General features: G+C 36.0%; 1 protein-coding gene across 2 annotated transcripts in view; it reads right to left on the bottom strand.

Annotated features, from left to right (window-relative positions):
• Positions 1-17,224, bottom strand: part of Antxr2 (ANTXR cell adhesion molecule 2) — a 131,753-nt gene that overhangs the window by 44,944 nt on the left and 69,585 nt on the right. For both annotated transcript variants that reach the window (XM_070012987.1, XM_070012986.1), the window contains exons 13-16: positions 16,043-16,087; positions 14,846-14,941; positions 9,184-9,351; positions 8,853-8,933 (exon numbers count right to left, since the gene is read on the bottom strand). In XM_070012987.1, the coding sequence (XP_069869088.1) occupies positions 8,853-8,933; positions 9,184-9,351; positions 14,846-14,941; positions 16,043-16,087 (390 nt within the window). The remainder of the gene's footprint in view (positions 1-8,852; positions 8,934-9,183; positions 9,352-14,845; positions 14,942-16,042; positions 16,088-17,224) is intronic.

Genomic DNA, 17,224 nt, shown 5'->3' with positions numbered 1-17,224 from the left:
TGGAGGTTCCTCAAAAGAACTCCCCTATGACCCAGCAATCCCACTTTTGGGCATTTACCCAAATGATCACAAACAAGACCACACTAAAGCTACCAGCACAACTATGTTTATTGCAGCATTATTTACCATAGCTAAGATATGGAACCAACCCAGATGCCCCTCAGTAGATGAATGGATCAAGAAAATGTGGTATATATACACAATGGAATTCTATGCCTCCATCAGAAAGAATGACATTGCCCCATTTGTTAGGAAATGGAAAGGCTTGGAAAAAAATATGTTAAGTGAAGTAAGCCAAGCCCAAAGAAACATAGGTCCCATGGTTTCCCTTATTTGCAATATCTAGTATATGTATGAGTCAAGCTGAAAAAGTCAGATAATGTGATGTTAGGAAAATGAACCTTAGATATGTATTTAAATTTTTTTTCTTTCATGCATTTGATTCTAACGCATTTATAAGATTATTTCTTTGTTGCTTTGTATGTCTCTCCCCCACAGTATAACCCCTGCTTTCACTGTATTTGATGTTGTTATAATTTGTGGAGGGGAAGGGGAAAAACAAGTCGTTTAAGGATACAGGTGGACCTGTTGCAACAATGAGAAGTACAAGTTGTCATGTAGAAAACGAACTTTACAACTTTGGTGGGGGGGGGGAGGATTGAGTGGGGGGTGGGGAGAGGCTGGGAAGGGATGGGAAGGGTAAACAAAGGAGGAGGCTACAATGCTTGATAAGAAATGTACTCATTATCTTGCCCATGTAATTGTAACCCCTCCGTACAGTATGTTCACAATAAAAAATAATAAAATTAAAAAAATAAAAAAATAAATTAGAGGGGGCTGGGAAGGTGGCTCAGTGGTAGAGCTCTTGCCTTGCATGCATGAGGCCCTGGGTTCGATTCCTCAGCACCACATAAGCAGAAAAAAAAGCCGGAAGTGGCGCTGTGGCTTAAGTGGTAGAGCGCTAGCCTTTAGCTGAAGAGCTAAGGGACAACGCCCAGGCCCAGAGTTCAGGCCCCACGACTGGACCCAAAATAAATGAATAAATAAATAAATAAATACATAAATAAATACATAAATAAATAAGAAACATTCAATTTTGAGCAAAAATAAGCATATCCTAATAAATAAAATAAAAATAGAAATAACAAGCCTTTATTCAGAATTCAAGTAGTCATGATTAGAAATTTAGAAAAATGCTTAATAGCTATGATATACCTTTAAAAAGTGACAAATTCTAGCCCCATATAAAAATCATTCTTATGTATGAACATTTTTTGCCATATCTTAATAGAAAATAATTCAGTTACTAAACTTTATAAGCATACTGTCTTAATTTTCTTAGCTCCTTAGTTTCAAGCATCATGAAGATAAAAATAATCACAACAGAAACATTTAAATTCTTCAAAGTCAAATCACCAAGATCTAATTCATTTAATTATCAGTCACTCATTTTTTTCTTAATTGTACTAAAACTAAATGGGGTATTATTTATATATGCAATTTTAGGGCTGATGACATTGCTCAATGGTAGCTAGAATAACTGCTTAGCTAGCATGAAACCTTGAGTTCAAACCTCATTACCATAAAAAGAAAGTGTATACACAACTTTGCTCCTTGAATCAATATTGCTGAAATAGGACACTACACCCAGAATCAGAACTTTGGAATCTTGACTCTGCTCATCAGATTGTGGGAACCACAATGAAGTGCGTACATCTATTGGGCCTTAGCTTAAATACATCAGGTAAATACATGCGAGAACAAATGACTGAAAAGGGCATTATATAACGAAGACCGTAAAGCCATCCACAAGGACTACGTTAAGTCCAGTTAAATACAGATAATATGGTGACAACAAGGCATCCAAGTGGAAAATCATGCATGCTCTCAGAGATACGCAAGTAGGAGTCAGGAGGGAGGACAGAACTGCTCAAGAGTGAAGTGTTTAATGATGATAATAGTGTAGTGAGCGCCTCTGGTGCTCTCTAGGGGAAAGTGGGATGTGAGAACCATATCAGGGGTTAGGCCTTAGGAATCCATCTATGTTAGGAGAGCAAAGAAGGAAGAGAAACAAGAAAGACTAAGGGAGAGAAATTTCTCTTCACGATGGAACTTTAAAATATGCTAAATAAATAAAATATTAAATAAAATATGCTATTTGAATTTTTACTGAAGTATGTTTTGCAGACTTACAAGCTGCCACCAAACTAAATAAAAACCATGTATGTATGTGTCTGTGTCAAATCTTTACTAGAGTAGATATTAAAGCTATGTGAATAAAATATATTGGATTCATAATAGACTGCTAACAAATCATTAGTGCCAGCAAATGGCTCAAGTAGAAGATTTATTTCAATTGAGGAATTTCAGAAAAATGGTTAGAAATCTCCATTTATTATTCAAAACAAAATAGCAGAGTAGGTGCTGGTGGCTCATGAATATAATCCAACTACTCAAGTGGCTGAGTTCTGAGGGTCACAATTCAAAGCCAGCCCAGGCAGAAAAGTCCATGAGACTCTTATTTCCAATTAAACAGAAAAAAAAAAAAAAAGCCAGAAGTGGGTCAAGTGGTAGAGTCCTAGCCTTTAATTAAAAAGCTCAGGGACAGCACTCATATATATGAAATATATATTCCACCCATCTACATATGAACCAATATTGCTGACTATAAATTTGGTAATGTCTACATGCATTGAGCTTCAGGAAAAAAATCCTGAACAACTTAAGTTAACTTGTATTTAAAAAAATATTCTCTCAGTATGCTTGAAGATGACAAAATATTTTATTTATAAAATTAAATGATATTTACTCTAAGATAATATTTTTGTATCTTGATTATCAAAAGATTTCTGGACTATTTTAACCAAGATGTTTTTTATCTAACTTAGAAGTTAATACATAAAATGTGTCATGATGTTACTAAGTAGCAATAATAACTTTATGGGAAAATCAGTTATCTATCCACATTCTATTTATATGATTTTAAAAAATAATCTTTTTTGGTAGTTTTAGTGTCTGCATTTTGAATATTCTTCATTTCATTCAGGGAACCAGACTGAGTTAATACTTTTGCCAGCTTATATGCATAATTTTAAAAGTTTTATTTAAGCTAAGAAAGCATTCTTAAGCACTCTCTTTCATGAATTTGTTATTTTCTACTGAAATAGACATTAGTTGATGACATACTCAATGAGAAGATACATCCCATGGTGTGAATATGTTTTCATTAAGCATGATATATACATATATTTATGTATAGACTATCCTAGTCAGTGGATTGTAGAAATAACATGTTTATTACATGGATTATTCAAATATGTACAAACCAAATTATTTCAAATAAGCAGGATAAAATGATATTTTAAAGATGCCTTAAAATTTAGAGTCCACAGCTAACAAAAGGGAAAGCTACTAGCAGCAATGTATAAAATAAGAGTCTGGTAACATCTAACCAGTATTCTCATATCATAATTGGCATAAAAGAGGATAATACATTTCAGATTTCATGAAAATCAAAAATAAATATTAGGCTTAACATTTGTATACTTCCTCTGCTCTCTCATTTTAGTATTAAAAAGACAGTATAAAAATGTATGTTAGCTGTGAGCAAGTGGCTCATGCCTGTAATCCTAGCTACTCAGGAGGCTGAGATCTGAGGATCACGGTTGAACACCAGGCTGGGCAGGAAAATCTGTGAGACTTTGAATTTCAATTAACTCACCAGAAAAACCAGAAATGGAGCTGTGGCTCAAAGTGGTGGAGCATTAGACTTGAGCAAAAGAACTCGGGGACAGCACCCAGGCCCTGAGTTCAAGCCCCATAACTGACAAAAAAAAGAAAAAGAAAAAAAAGAAAAAAACCAGAAAACATTATGCCACTCTCTGTACAAGAAGACCTACCCAGACTACCCAGACCTTAGAGTCCCTAATATTGTTGCAAAGTTTAGCTATATGACCCAAAATATTTAGACTGAATCTAAAGACTAAAATTCAGAATGTAATTCTTTTAAAGCAATTAACATCTTTAATATATTTGTTGCAATTCTGGAGATGGAGCTGATGGCTTTAGGTATAATAATCAAGTGGGCTACTACCGATATACATCCACAGACCTCCAATTTTTAATGACTTAAGAGATGCTATTAAGTAACTCAGACTATCAAATAATGTAATATAAAAATAAAAAGAATGTTTTCCCAGACTGAAAATTGAACTCAGAATTTTCAATTGTTAGGCAAGTGCTCTACCACTTGAGCTGGGCCTCTAGAACAAGAAACTTGAAAAAATATTTAGAGGAAGAATGCAGTCACTAACAGCGTAATTCCAGGTATTAAAAGCATTCAGATAATAGATCACTTAACTCCAGGCTCCAAACAGCTCTAAAAAACTTTTACAAGTGATTTATAGCCTACAAATATGGTGGCTCGGAATATAAGATCAGGTGCTGAAAACCTCCGCTATCAGGCTGGGTTTTTTTTGTTTGGTTGGTTGGTTGGTTTTGTTTTTTTCAATTTGAGGATGAAGTGGCTTAAGAGTGCTGAGCACTGGGTGACATAAGCACAAAGAGTTGGGAGTAATCCTTGGAAAGTTTGGAATCATTGAGGGAATTGTCATTATACAGTGGCTTTTACAGTGGCTCCCCGCTTTAATCCTAGCTACTCAAGATACTTTGATCTGAAGATCTCTGTTCAAAGGCAGCCCAGGCAGGAAAGTCCTTGAGACCCAATTAACCACCAAAAAGCTTGTAATGGAGCTAAGGCTTAAGTAGTAGAGCACTAGCCTTGAGAAAGAAATAAATGACAGAGAGAAAGAAACACTCAGGCAGAAAGACAGGAAGGCAGGTAGGCAAGAAAGAAAGCAGGCAGGAAAGAAGGCAGGAAGGCAGAAAGGAAAAAGAAAGCAATCAGGGGCAGTGTCCAGAGCCCAAGTTCACCAAAAGAAAAAAAAAAAAAAAAAAAGCCAGTTTGTTTGTTTTGAGCATGAGAATTCAGAAGTAGAGCTGACAAAGATAGGAATGCAAATGTAGGAGTCGATGATGGAAACCAGAAGTAGTGCCTAAATTATTTGCTTTGGGAGTGGTCAGGCTTCTCCAGTGTCTTCTAAATGAATTTGTGCTACCTATGTTCACAGATCCGTTTTGTTTTGCCATATAGACTTCAATAAATTTAAATCTTGGAAGGTTTTAGATATTGTGCTCTGTTACAATGGAATTTTTGAAAAAGCAGATGGCATCATTCATTTCAAAGAATGCAGAACGCATCTGCATAGCTAACAAAAGCTCTCTCCGTGTAATATGGATACCTTAATTGAGAACTCACTGTGTACTTGCTGCTTAGTTCACCACTGACTGACAGAAACTGGGCCACACATTAGTATCTATCCCAAGGCCACAGTGCTCCCTGGCTATTTTCTGGTCCAAAGCCTACCTTTGAGCCTGCAGTCCTTCTTCATCTCACCCTGCTCTCTCACAACAGTCATGCATCTACTGCATGGGACAAGTAGCCTAACATTTATGAATGATAGTAATTCACCTTATCATAGAATCTTTATGTTCTTACCTTGTCCTGGAGCTTTTGCTTACCAGACTGCTATTTTAATTGATTCTATTGTCCTATGTGTATCATGCCCAATTACTGAGTTTTTGCAACCTTTTCAGGGAAAATTAAATAAATTCATGAGTTGAATACGGTGAGGAAAGAGCGGAGAAGCGAAGAAACCTCCCCCGAAGAAAAGTACTTGTTTTATTTTAGGTTTATAATTTTAATTTGGCATCTAACTACAAGTAAAGAAGCCTTTATAAATAACTAACAGGTTGAAGTGAATGTAATTTCCAGATTAGCGTATGTATATATATCCACCTGAAAATACATCTCTAATGATATATCCATTGGAATAAGAGATTCTATAAATTTAAAGGCAAATAAACAGTGGCCAAAAAAAAAAAAAACTCCAGTGGCTGCACTTTACTGCTGTTTACTAGGATATTTCTATCGACAAACTGTTCATTGTGGAATGAGGAACTGCTGTCTGAAGGTTAACATAACCTCGATTACAGCCAAGAAGGCCCTTCGAGATTTAATTGGCTTGTGGAACAACTCCAAAACCAGGGCGGCGCTTTCTTCTTTCTTTGCTTTTCTGCTGCTCTGACTCGCTTTTTAAATTTTTTTTTAAAAAAAGGAAAATGCATGGTCATGCATCATTTATAAATTACCTTGTTTGAAAAAAAAAAAAAGCTCACACACACACACACACACACACACACACACACACACACACAGAGCTTTGAAAACCAAACAAACTCCTGCTGTGGACTGGGGCATGTTTGATGGAGGCCCTTCAAAAGAGTCCACTGCTTAATGGAGGCTGTTTACGTGGAGACTTGGATCTGTACCTGCTGTCCCCTGTCACTCCCTGGAAACTGGGCGGCAGATGTTGCAGCGTGAAGGTGTCTCTGAAGTGGCTTTCTGTCCTCCTCTCCCCACCGCAACGGAGTCAAACTGCATCAGATCTCTTATTTGTGCCTAAGGCATATTTGGGAGCGCAGCTGTGTCCACCCCCGATCCTACCTTTGGTGTTTCAGGCCTGCAGGCAGCGTGTGGGAGACCCAAAGCTCCTGGAGCTCTCAACCACCTCTGCCCGCAGCGCACTCCGTCGCGGCGCGCACCGGGGAGGCCCGCAGCCGCCGCCGCAAACAGATGTTGGCGACAACCTGCAAGCGCGCACCTGGGCGCGCGGCCTCACCTGGCACAAGGCGCTGAAACATTCATGACCCGGAGGAGCTCCCGCCACCATCAAAGCCCCGAGCCCCGACGCAGAGCCAGCCTGCAGACCCCAGCACCTCGGTGGGAGCCAACCATGGCCGGGACCGGGCTTTGATACTTCCTGCCTGAACTCCAATTCCTTGATCAAGGACTTGAATTCAGCAGTGAGTTCTGGCATAAAGGAGTCCTGCGCGGCCCCTTGAGCCATTAAAGCAGAGCATGTGGTTTGAAATGCATGGTGGCTGGTGGCAAGGCTTGCCTGGTAAATGTGTGTGACTCCAGGTTTAGATCTGTGTGTGCTGATTTGTTTATGAAACCAGACTCTCAGGAGGCAGGATGTGCAGTAAACAATTTATAAACCAATGACAAGATTTTTTCTTTTTTCTAAAGTAGAAAGCCTGCTGTAGAGCAGGTAGAGGTTGTGTTATTTCGAAATATTAGTCACAGCTGGAAAAATAATTGTGGTTTTATTGTCTCTGGAGAAAAATAACTTTTTTGTTTTGTTTTTGGCTTTTTTTCTTTCTATATAAGGATGTGACTGTTCCTATACAACTCAGACATGAAAAAAGTATTCTCATTTGTGTCTTAGCAGTGTAAAACTCACCACATCCATTTCTAACAATAACAAAGTTTCCAGGCCTTCTTAATTGTTACAAAGTAGGAATTGCTTTAACACACACATCTCCTAGACCAATACAAATATTTCACAAATAAGTATAATTAAACGTAAATATTGCACAGAAAGCGAATTCACAGAATCATTCAAAAGATTCTTGTCATGCAATTCTAGCATATATTCTTTGGGAAAGTCCAAGTTGTGGTTCTATATTTGCGTGGGAATGGGGTATCTGTACTGGTACTACTTACCATAAATAAACAAAGCTTATTGCCTATGTTGAATTAATTCAAGTGCTAACCTTCTTAATAATGGTTGTGAAATGCAGAAAAACAAGAGGGGAGATAAAGAAGAGCAAAGATTTCTCAAGTTGTCTAAAGTGAAAAGTTGTATACTCATGACCTTGGTCAAAAAATTATATATATATATGTATATATATATATATATATATACATACATATATATACAACACTAGCAACAATTTGCAGCAAAAGGGCACTCATGCTATACATACCCAAACAAATAATTTTGTGTGTAGCTAGATTAAATAAATCTACTTTATACTTTCAGTTCAGTGAGAAATCTTATAATATATATAAAATTTCCTTGAGATGATAGGGAAAACTGAGGTTGCATTGTTAGATGGGTTTTCAGCTTTAACCTAGTGCTTTCAATTAATTGTGGAATGTCACCCCATTGAAAGATTTCCCCGAGGTGCCATACTGAGTTTTAACAGTGACTTGAGATATGAGAAAAAAAATTCAGGTGACAAAATGTGGGGAGCAGTAAACCTATAACGAATAGATATGATGCTGAAAGTGTAAAAGTGCATCAGGCACACATCAAATAATATATATTTAATTTAAAACAAAGCAATTAATTGAAAGAACTATTGATAATATGACACCAAATTTTGTGTCCCACATCTAAGGACAAATAAATAACAAATAGCATAAATGTAAAATTGAAAAAGAATGATTTCTTAGTGAATCTCACACAATAAAACCCTACCATCTTTTATCTATAACTTGGAATCTGAAGTCTTCAAAGATTTATCTTAAGTCTGTCACCAAAATATATTTGGAAGCAAAATCTAAACTGAATTAAGATTTTTTTTTCAGCCTCAATCATCTTGTAATAATTAACATATGAATACTAACAAGAGCAAAATGTCAAAGCAATGTCATTAGAAAATGATGTTTTATGACTGCTACTAAATGCTAGAAGAAAGACTTTAGCTCCTAGTTGCCCATCTGTTGTTCCCACCACATAAAAGCTCAAAAGATGTCTTCAAAGTCAAATGCTGAAGCAATGAATGAGCTTATTAAAGTGTGTGTACATGATTTTTGTTCATCACTTGAATGATGAAAATTTATTCTAATAAGACAGAATGTAGTAAATACTCTACGTAATGGTGATTTGCAGTAGACAATACTAATCCTGCTGCTCCTTCCAACCTCATCCCCATAAACAAACCTCATCTCCTTCCTGAGGTCGCATCAAGGACACCCGGTCGTATTGCCTCCTCAACAAAGCCCAGAGCGCATCTAGACGGCCCTAAAAGGAAATGAGATTTGTGAATTCCCAGAGAGTGACATCAGCTTCTACTTTAACAAAAATAAAGAAGTTAAGCACATTAAAAACTTGTGCAAGCTCTTAGTCTGAAAACTATAAAATGAGTCATTGGATCTACTTTAGTCCTCTTTGAAATTTTGGGAAGTGTGGGAGGTAGGAATTGGGGAATATAAAAGCTATAGTTGCTCTAGGAGGTTTAAGTTCAATGACACAAGTACATCTGGACAAGTACCTTAATCGGCGTGTACCACTTTGTCTGAGGAGGTTGGTGTGTAGATTTGGGCCGAGGTGGTTTGGGCCTGATGGGCTCCTCTTCTTCTTCAGGAACCGTCACCACGGCATTTTTGGCTCTTTCTAGCCTTGCTCCTTCCTCAGTAGAGCCTTTATCACCCCAGCGAACCTTTCAAATCAAGAGAACGCTGTTATTAGAAAGTTTGCTACAGGAACAGCTCCTATTAGGTTGGCTTTTGACTCTGAGTAAGAAGGTGGGTAGGTAGACTAACTCCTAACTTATCTTCAGAGATTTAACAGTTTTCATTTCTTTCCTTTCCCTTCTTCTTTTATTCTTTCAGTGTGCTGTCCCTGAGCTATTTTGCTAAAGGCTAGAGCTCTACCACTTGAGACAACTCTATTTCTGGCTTTTTTTTTTTCTTTTAAATATTCAGGTAAGGGGTAGGTTTATTCAGTAGACCTGCTGGGACCAGGCAAGGTTGGCACTCCGCGTGGCTGGGAAAGAGAGAGAGCAAGAAAAGAACAGAGAGTGAGCTAGAATAGAAAAGAGCAGCAAGAGCAAGAGCAAGAGCAAGAGAGAGGTAAGAACAGAGAGAGAGCAGAGAGCTAGAAACGAACAGAGAGAGAAAAGGGAGAGTCAGAGCTAGAAAAGAGCAAGAGCAAGAACAAGAGCAAGAGCAAGAGCAAGAAGAGCAAGAGCAAGAGCAAGAGCAAGAAGAGCAAGAGCAAGAACAAGAGCAAGAGCAAGAGAAGAAGAGCAAGAGCAAGAGAGCAAAGAGCAAGAGAAGAAGAGCAAGAGAAGAAGAGCAAGAGCAAGAGAGAGGTAAGAACAGAGAGAGAGCAGAGAGCTAGAAATGAACAGAGAGAGAAAAAGCTCTATTTCTGGCTTTTTAAAAATGTTTTTTACTGTAAACATACTATACAGAGGGGTTACAGTTACATGAGTAAGGTAACGAGTACATTTCCTATGGAGCATTGTTACCTCCTCCCTTGTTTTTCCCCTACCATCCCTTCCTTCCCCACTTCCCCAAACTCTTTCCCCCACCCCGAAGTTGTAAAGTTCGTTTTCAACATAGGGTCTTGTACATCTCATTGTTACAATGGGTCAACCTGTATCCTTATTTAAGCATTTTGTTATTTCCCTTCCCCTCCCCAAATTAGAAAAATGTATATACACGATGCAGGGCACCGGAATCAATCCAGTGACCACAGAGGTTATACCATGGGGGAAGAACATACAAGAGAAACAAACAAAAAAAATTGCATAGTACATTTTAAATATGTTAAAAACAATAGCAAGAAAGAAAAAACCACTTCTGTCCCTATCTTGGGGTTCATTTTGCTTAACAACATCTTATATGGTCATATGTACATAGCTTTTGTCGTTTTCTGCTTGTCTTAGACATATACAGTGCATTGGAGATAAGAGTCTCATGAGCTTTCCTTCCGAAGCTGGTATCAAACCACAAACCTCAGATCTCAGCCTCCTGAGTGGCTAGGATTATAGGCATGAGCCACTTTCTTACACTCCAACCAGAAGCAAAGAAATAGGCAGTTCTACCCCGGTCAATACCAAAGACGGCAGAGATAAGTGAAGCTCTAAGAAATATATAAAAAAGACCTGTCCAGGGTCCACTACGATACCACATATTAATGATTTATATAAAAGAAAAAAGTAAAGCCTTATAACCATTTTAATGACTTCAATTGGCAGATAGGGATACAGGTGATTACTGTTCATAGAAAACTATTCCTGGGTGGTTTTTTTTTTTTTTTTTAATAAGGCTTAGCTAGATGTTTTTACCTTTTCTTAACTACAATTTTAGAATGGGCTTTCAATTTCAAGTGGACCCCATTGAGTCATGAAAATGTATCTGTATATTTCAGTGTGATCAATGGTACTAGAATGTTCTTTATGAGGTTGTTAAAGTTGTCTTAAACACCATTAAACCTTTAGAGCTTGACAGTTGGCTTTCCTTCCAGAAAAAATGACCTTCTCTTTCAAATCACCGTGTCTTTACCTAGATAAACTAACATTTGTAAAAATCTTTAGAAAAAGCTAAATTAAATTACAAAGTCTAAAGTTTATTCAGGACACATCACTCCCAGTTAAAGAGTTGTAATTTTTAAGGAGACAAAGCAAAAATTGAAACAAAAGAGGATAGACAGTAAAATAAACATGAATGTCCTAAGTTAGGGAAGTAATTCAGAATAGAAATGTAAGTAGAGAAAATTTAGATCCATTCAGAACTAACAGATTTTAACATATACAGGTCTCGATGCTCTCACTATGTACATTCATTTTCCAAGTATAATTGGCATCTGATAACTGATTAAAAAGAAATTTGGAAGCTAGCTGAACTCCAGTTTGACCCAATGTGACTTCTCTAGGGTCTATACTTGTGAATATGGTTGCTGAGGCTTAATTAAATAAATTCATTAGCATTAGTTCATGAAGAAATTGATTCATTACCACAAATAATACTTTCTAGAAATTTCCTGTAACTCTTAAAAGCAATCATATGCATGCATGCATATATATTTAAATATGCAAACTATGTTTTAACTTGTAGATTGTTTAAAAGGACAAAAGAATAACAAGATGAATTGCTAAAGGAAATCTTAGTAGGATGTATACATCTAGCTTTTTAGCATGGAAAAAAATAGCAGCTGTAAGCTTGATAGCTAAATTCTTCTAAGTCTACTTGGCTTCCATTATTAACAATTGAGATTCCAAAATTTCTAGAGTATATTTGGATACCTTCTTTTCTGGAGTATCCAGAAAAGAAACAAAAACAGTTTTACGAGGATTTGGCAAAACCACACATTTGAAGCCGTTAAGGATTAGCTGTACTAACAGCTGTTATTAACATCAGCTCAGTTCCAGCTTCCTGAAAAATCTCATTACCATAGTACTTAGATGAATATTTAATTTAAAAGAAGAGTAGGAGAAAAATTCTAGGTAAAAGCTGTAATCCTAAAAGTAAGCTCAATTATGAACATTTGTTCTGTAATTCAGATGATCTCATAATTTCTACACTTTGACTTTCTCCAATTTATTTCTTGTAAAGTGAAGTACGCCATCACTTTGAATAGTTATCCTTTAAAACAAATTAAGTTTTGAACGCTTCCCCCTTTCTAAGTTCATATAAACATGAATTTACTTAAAAGAAAGCTCAATGCTATTTAATTCTCTGTTGCATCTTTATGTATATTTTATATACATATTTTATATTCCCCTTTGAAATTTCTTTGTCATTTTGCTTTGTCATTTTCTGCTCATTCTCAATTCTCTGTCATTAATGGAATAGACAATGTGGCCCAAATCACCCAAGAGACCCAGATACATTGAAAATTGACTGAGTATTCTTTTCTCAAAGTCTCTTTAACTGAAAAAGGATGGGTGGGCAATATAATTTCACATATTAGAAATCAATAACTTTTGAAAATTGAATTCAACTACTTGGGAATATGCATATGCTCTTTCTTTTTGTTTTGTCAGCATAAACCAATTCTTTAGGAATTGGTCCAGGATTCCCCCAAAGGTCCACTTGTTAAAGGCTTGGTCTTTAGCTGGTGATAATAGATAGTGGAATCTTTAAGGGGTGGAACTTAGCAGGAGGTCGTAGGTTATTGAGAGTTCCATCAAAGGGGATTGTAATGCACTGGTCTCGCTTTTTGCTTCCCAGCTGCCAGGAGGTAAGCAGTTTGTTCTACCATGCACTCCTGCTAGGATGTTCAACTTCACCACAGGCCACAAAAGCAACACAATCTAGGCTGGTATGTTAAAATTTCTGAAACTGTGAGCTAAGATAAACTTTTCCTCAAGTTGATATATCTCGTGTTTGTTATGGTAACTGAAGGCTATAGAGTTCTTACTCTGGAGCATTTCAGAGGCTCTTTTAGAAATAGATCTCAATGCTTGAACACTGGAATATTGCTAATGAAAGTGTAATATCAGTCATAGAATTTTCAGCAAGAACATTATCCAATTAAGACTCACAAGCTAATATATCCTTAGCTCATTTTAATATGGCATATTAGTGTGTGGATTTGGAAATGGATTAAATTTACTATGAGCACATATAATCCATGTTCATTTTCAAGCAAATTATGAGAAGACAGGAGATATATATATATATATATATATATATGTATATATATATATATATATGTATATATATAACACACTGAAAATTATTCCATTCAGAAACAACCTACTCACATTTTTAAGAATACCTTTCAAACTTTTTACCCTTACATACTTTTTACACACATATATTAGAATGAAACTTTAAAAAAAAACAAAAAAACCTAAAAGCAGTGCTGTGATCATCTTTCAATATTTGCACATAGTAATTTTACTAACTTGTTATGTTTGATACATACAGAAACATCTACTCCATTCTTGTCTGGTTTTCCACACCAAGAGAGATGCAACATAGACAAGGAGAAGAATGACAATAAGCTATAGTCTGAGTATGTCCTTTCAAACTGCTGAGATTCACAATTTGTGACAATGCAAACATATAAATTCTAGCACCTGCCTTTTATCATATCTTATTGGCAATGAAAATAACTCTGAAGAAGACATTCTGAAAGTATTCAGCAAAAAGGTGAAAGCTCCTAATAATGCACAATAATATGCATATTTTAAGACTAATATGGTGAAGAAAATGAGAAACACTGTCAGATGACTGACGAGGGGAATCTTTCCATGGAAATCTGAATTTTACTGAAATGTATAAACAGAAAATTGCCATGCTTGTGAAGTTTTTAAGTTATTGATTTTTGCTCGAAGAAATAGGACAAAGAGAATTTGAAAATAGGACATGCGTAATGCTGATAAAACACACCAAAACATCTTGACATGAAGTAACTTTATGGGATAACTAATAAGCAGAAACTGCAGGTATCTGTCTTCAACCATAAAGCCCAAGTGTCAATGACAAAATTCCTCAGATTGCTCCTTGGAAGGAGTGGTTGACTTACTTACACTTACGTAAGGAGGCCATTGCTGGCAATGACTGGTTATTATCAATTAATCCATCACTTGCAAAAATATGTCACAGAGATAGAAACCTCATTTGATTTGTAAGATATAATATTCCAACTCAATTATAATCTATACTTTAAGCATGCTGGAAAGTTCAGTGAATTCTATAAATAGCAATAACTATTAATTAGAATGGTTCATAAGTAGTAATTTAAATCTGTCCTACATTTTAAATGTGTTTCCTCTATTTGTGCTAAAGACTTACCCCTGCTTTTGAATATTTTAATATTTTCTCTTCTAATATATAACTACTAGATCTTTTCAAAGAAAAGCATTGTTACAACTTTTAAATAGCTGGCTTCTTCAAAGCTGATGATCCATGCAGTAATTTTTTCCAGCATACTGAGAAAAATCCTAGCTTTATTTGTGTCCTTCAGGATTCAAAGACTGCATCAAAGCAGTCCTTTGACTTTACAAAATTAGTTCTTGAACAGTTTTTAAATGCTTCAGATGATTCCATAGAAATGTATCCAGAAAAGACCCAGTGTTGCATAAAAATGGGCTATATTTTAATAGTGAATTGTGAAAAGTATTATTTTCATGACTTAAAAGCTGAGTAATACACATTCCAGATTTGCAGCTTCTATTTCCTTTTAGAGATACCAACCTCCATTCTTTTAATTCCTCCAACCCCTCGACCGCCATAATAGGAGGCATCTACAGTTGGCCATTTTTTATTCGGTAGAGGATCTTCTTCTTCTTCCTATGGAGATATAGTTTTTTAATACATTTAATTAATTTCTTAAAATATTATTGTTATTATTCTGGAAAATGCAAAAGTTATAAAGAGGATATACGAGTGTATATTGCATTTATGCATTCATATATAAACTTCAAGTTCTACAAGGTATAAGAAGTCCTTTCCTTCCTCAGATTTTAAGTATCTCCTGTCATCACCCCTGGGTCACCAGAACTTGTTCTTTAACTGTGAACCTCGTTGTTTATTCCAAATCTATTCATTGCCTCATATTTTAAAAGATAAAGCATTTATATTTTTTTGTCAGTTATGGGGCTTGAACCCAAGGTCTGGGCACAGGTCCTGAGGTTTTTTACTTTAAGCCACAGTGCCACTTCCAGTTTTCGGGTAGTCAGTTGGAGATAAGAGTCTCATACACTTTCCTGCCCAGGGTGGCTTCAAGCAGTGAATCTCAGATCTAAGCCTAATGAGTACCTAGGATTATAGGTGTGAGTCACTGGTGCCTGGCTTTCAGAAAGCATTTTAACAATCATTTAAAGCTCTCTCTCTCTCTCTCTCTCTCTCTCTCTCTCTCTCTCTCTCTCTCTCTCTCTCTCTCTCTCTCTCTACATATATATATATAAACACACACATATATATGAAAGTTTGAACTCTGTGAAGTTTGTAGTGAAAGGATAATCAATAGAGAAGCTTTAAAATGCAAAATAGCAATACATTTCTTATTTAATGCAGCCAGTATGATTCTGACTAACAGATTCATACAGAAAGATTAATTTCTTTGAACTTTAAACTATTTAGGATCTTCCAAATGTTTGAAAAGAAATGCCATTAAGACTGTTAATACATTATTATAAAAAGTAAGTTATATATCTATTGAATTATTAAGTCTTATGGCCAGTCTTTGCCCACCAAGGAAGGTAAGACCCATTCCTCTAGCAGATGAAAGAAATCACCTATAAAATAAAAAACGATAATGCGTTATCATCAATTAAAACATCAATACTTAGGTATCGTTTTTAATAAGAAATGGACCTGATGAAATTTGAGGATGACATCCATGCATAGAACAGAAAAAGACTAGTATCACTTTGTTAAATACTCATTTACCTCTTTCGGTGCAGGAGGTGGTGGTGGAGGAGGATCCTTGATAACCTGTCCAAATAAATAAATAATTTGCTTAAATGTAAAAAGTTCCATGGCATAGAGACAAGATAGAGTAAAGAAGTTTAGCAAGTTTTTTTTTTAACTTGGGTGAAACCTGCCCCCGATGCCCCCTTTGGAATCTGGGCTTACCCTTAGCTAAGTTCAACCATTTGAATGAAGGAGAATTGGCACCACAGGGCTCCTGAGGCTAAGAGCAAAGAAAAGTTTCCCATTCTCCTCATACCCTTGGGACCTCATTTTGTCAGAACTACCCTGAGACCATAAAACTATAACGAAATCTATGACTATCTTGTAGAAATCAGATGGTAACAGATGCTGGCTAGTCCACAGCTGTCTCAGGCCATGCAAGCAGATGAGCCAGCCATGTGAGAGAAGAATGGATCTTGGACTTCTAGACATGTGAAGGTGTCAGATGGTTCACCTGAAGGACATCTGCAAGAGGTTCCTAGTGTGACCCTCCTAACTGAGGTAGGCTAATCCACAGAACACTGAGGATGTAAGTTGCTTTTAACAAATGAACTTTTTAGTTAAGTTTCCTTTCCTGTAAACCATTATTCATGACACTATATGCATTCTTCATGTGAAAGAAATGGAGTCTTTGGTCTAATTTGAAATAGTACTGGGATAGTTAAACTTTTGCCTTTATGATAGAAAATATCTTACTAATGTCAATGGTTCCTGAAAATTCAGGTACATATTCAAGCTTATATCCTAAAGAGAAAAACCTTAATGTAACGGCTTCACTTCATTGAATATCAATATTTCAGATACGTTATTATATACTTAAAGGTTTAAAACAACTTGACTTTGAGGATGAATTGTCATATCTATTTCACCAAAGATTTACTGTTATTCATTAGAATATCACTACTTTCATGGCTGTTTTTCAAAGATTATTTGAAAATAAGTTATTTCCAGATAAGATGTCATGATATTTTCATCAAATTATTTGGGATGAAGAAGTAAATGAGAGTATAGGTTAAATAAGACCAACAAGAACTTGACAATCATTGAATATGAATAAGAACAGAAAGATTCATTATATTAGTATATTTGTAAAGCATGAGTGTGGATCTAAAACTTCAGAAAAAATATACAGATAATAACTACAGCTATATGAATATA

Source organism: Dipodomys merriami, unplaced genomic scaffold (assembly GCF_024711535.1).
Source record: "Dipodomys merriami isolate MVZ:Mamm:240054 unplaced genomic scaffold, mDipMer1.0.p SCAF_9, whole genome shotgun sequence".
NCBI classification, from domain to species: Eukaryota; Metazoa; Chordata; class Mammalia; order Rodentia; family Heteromyidae; genus Dipodomys; species Dipodomys merriami.
The sequence above is the reverse complement of the archived record's forward strand: the minus strand, read 5'-3'. Positions and strand labels throughout refer to the sequence as shown.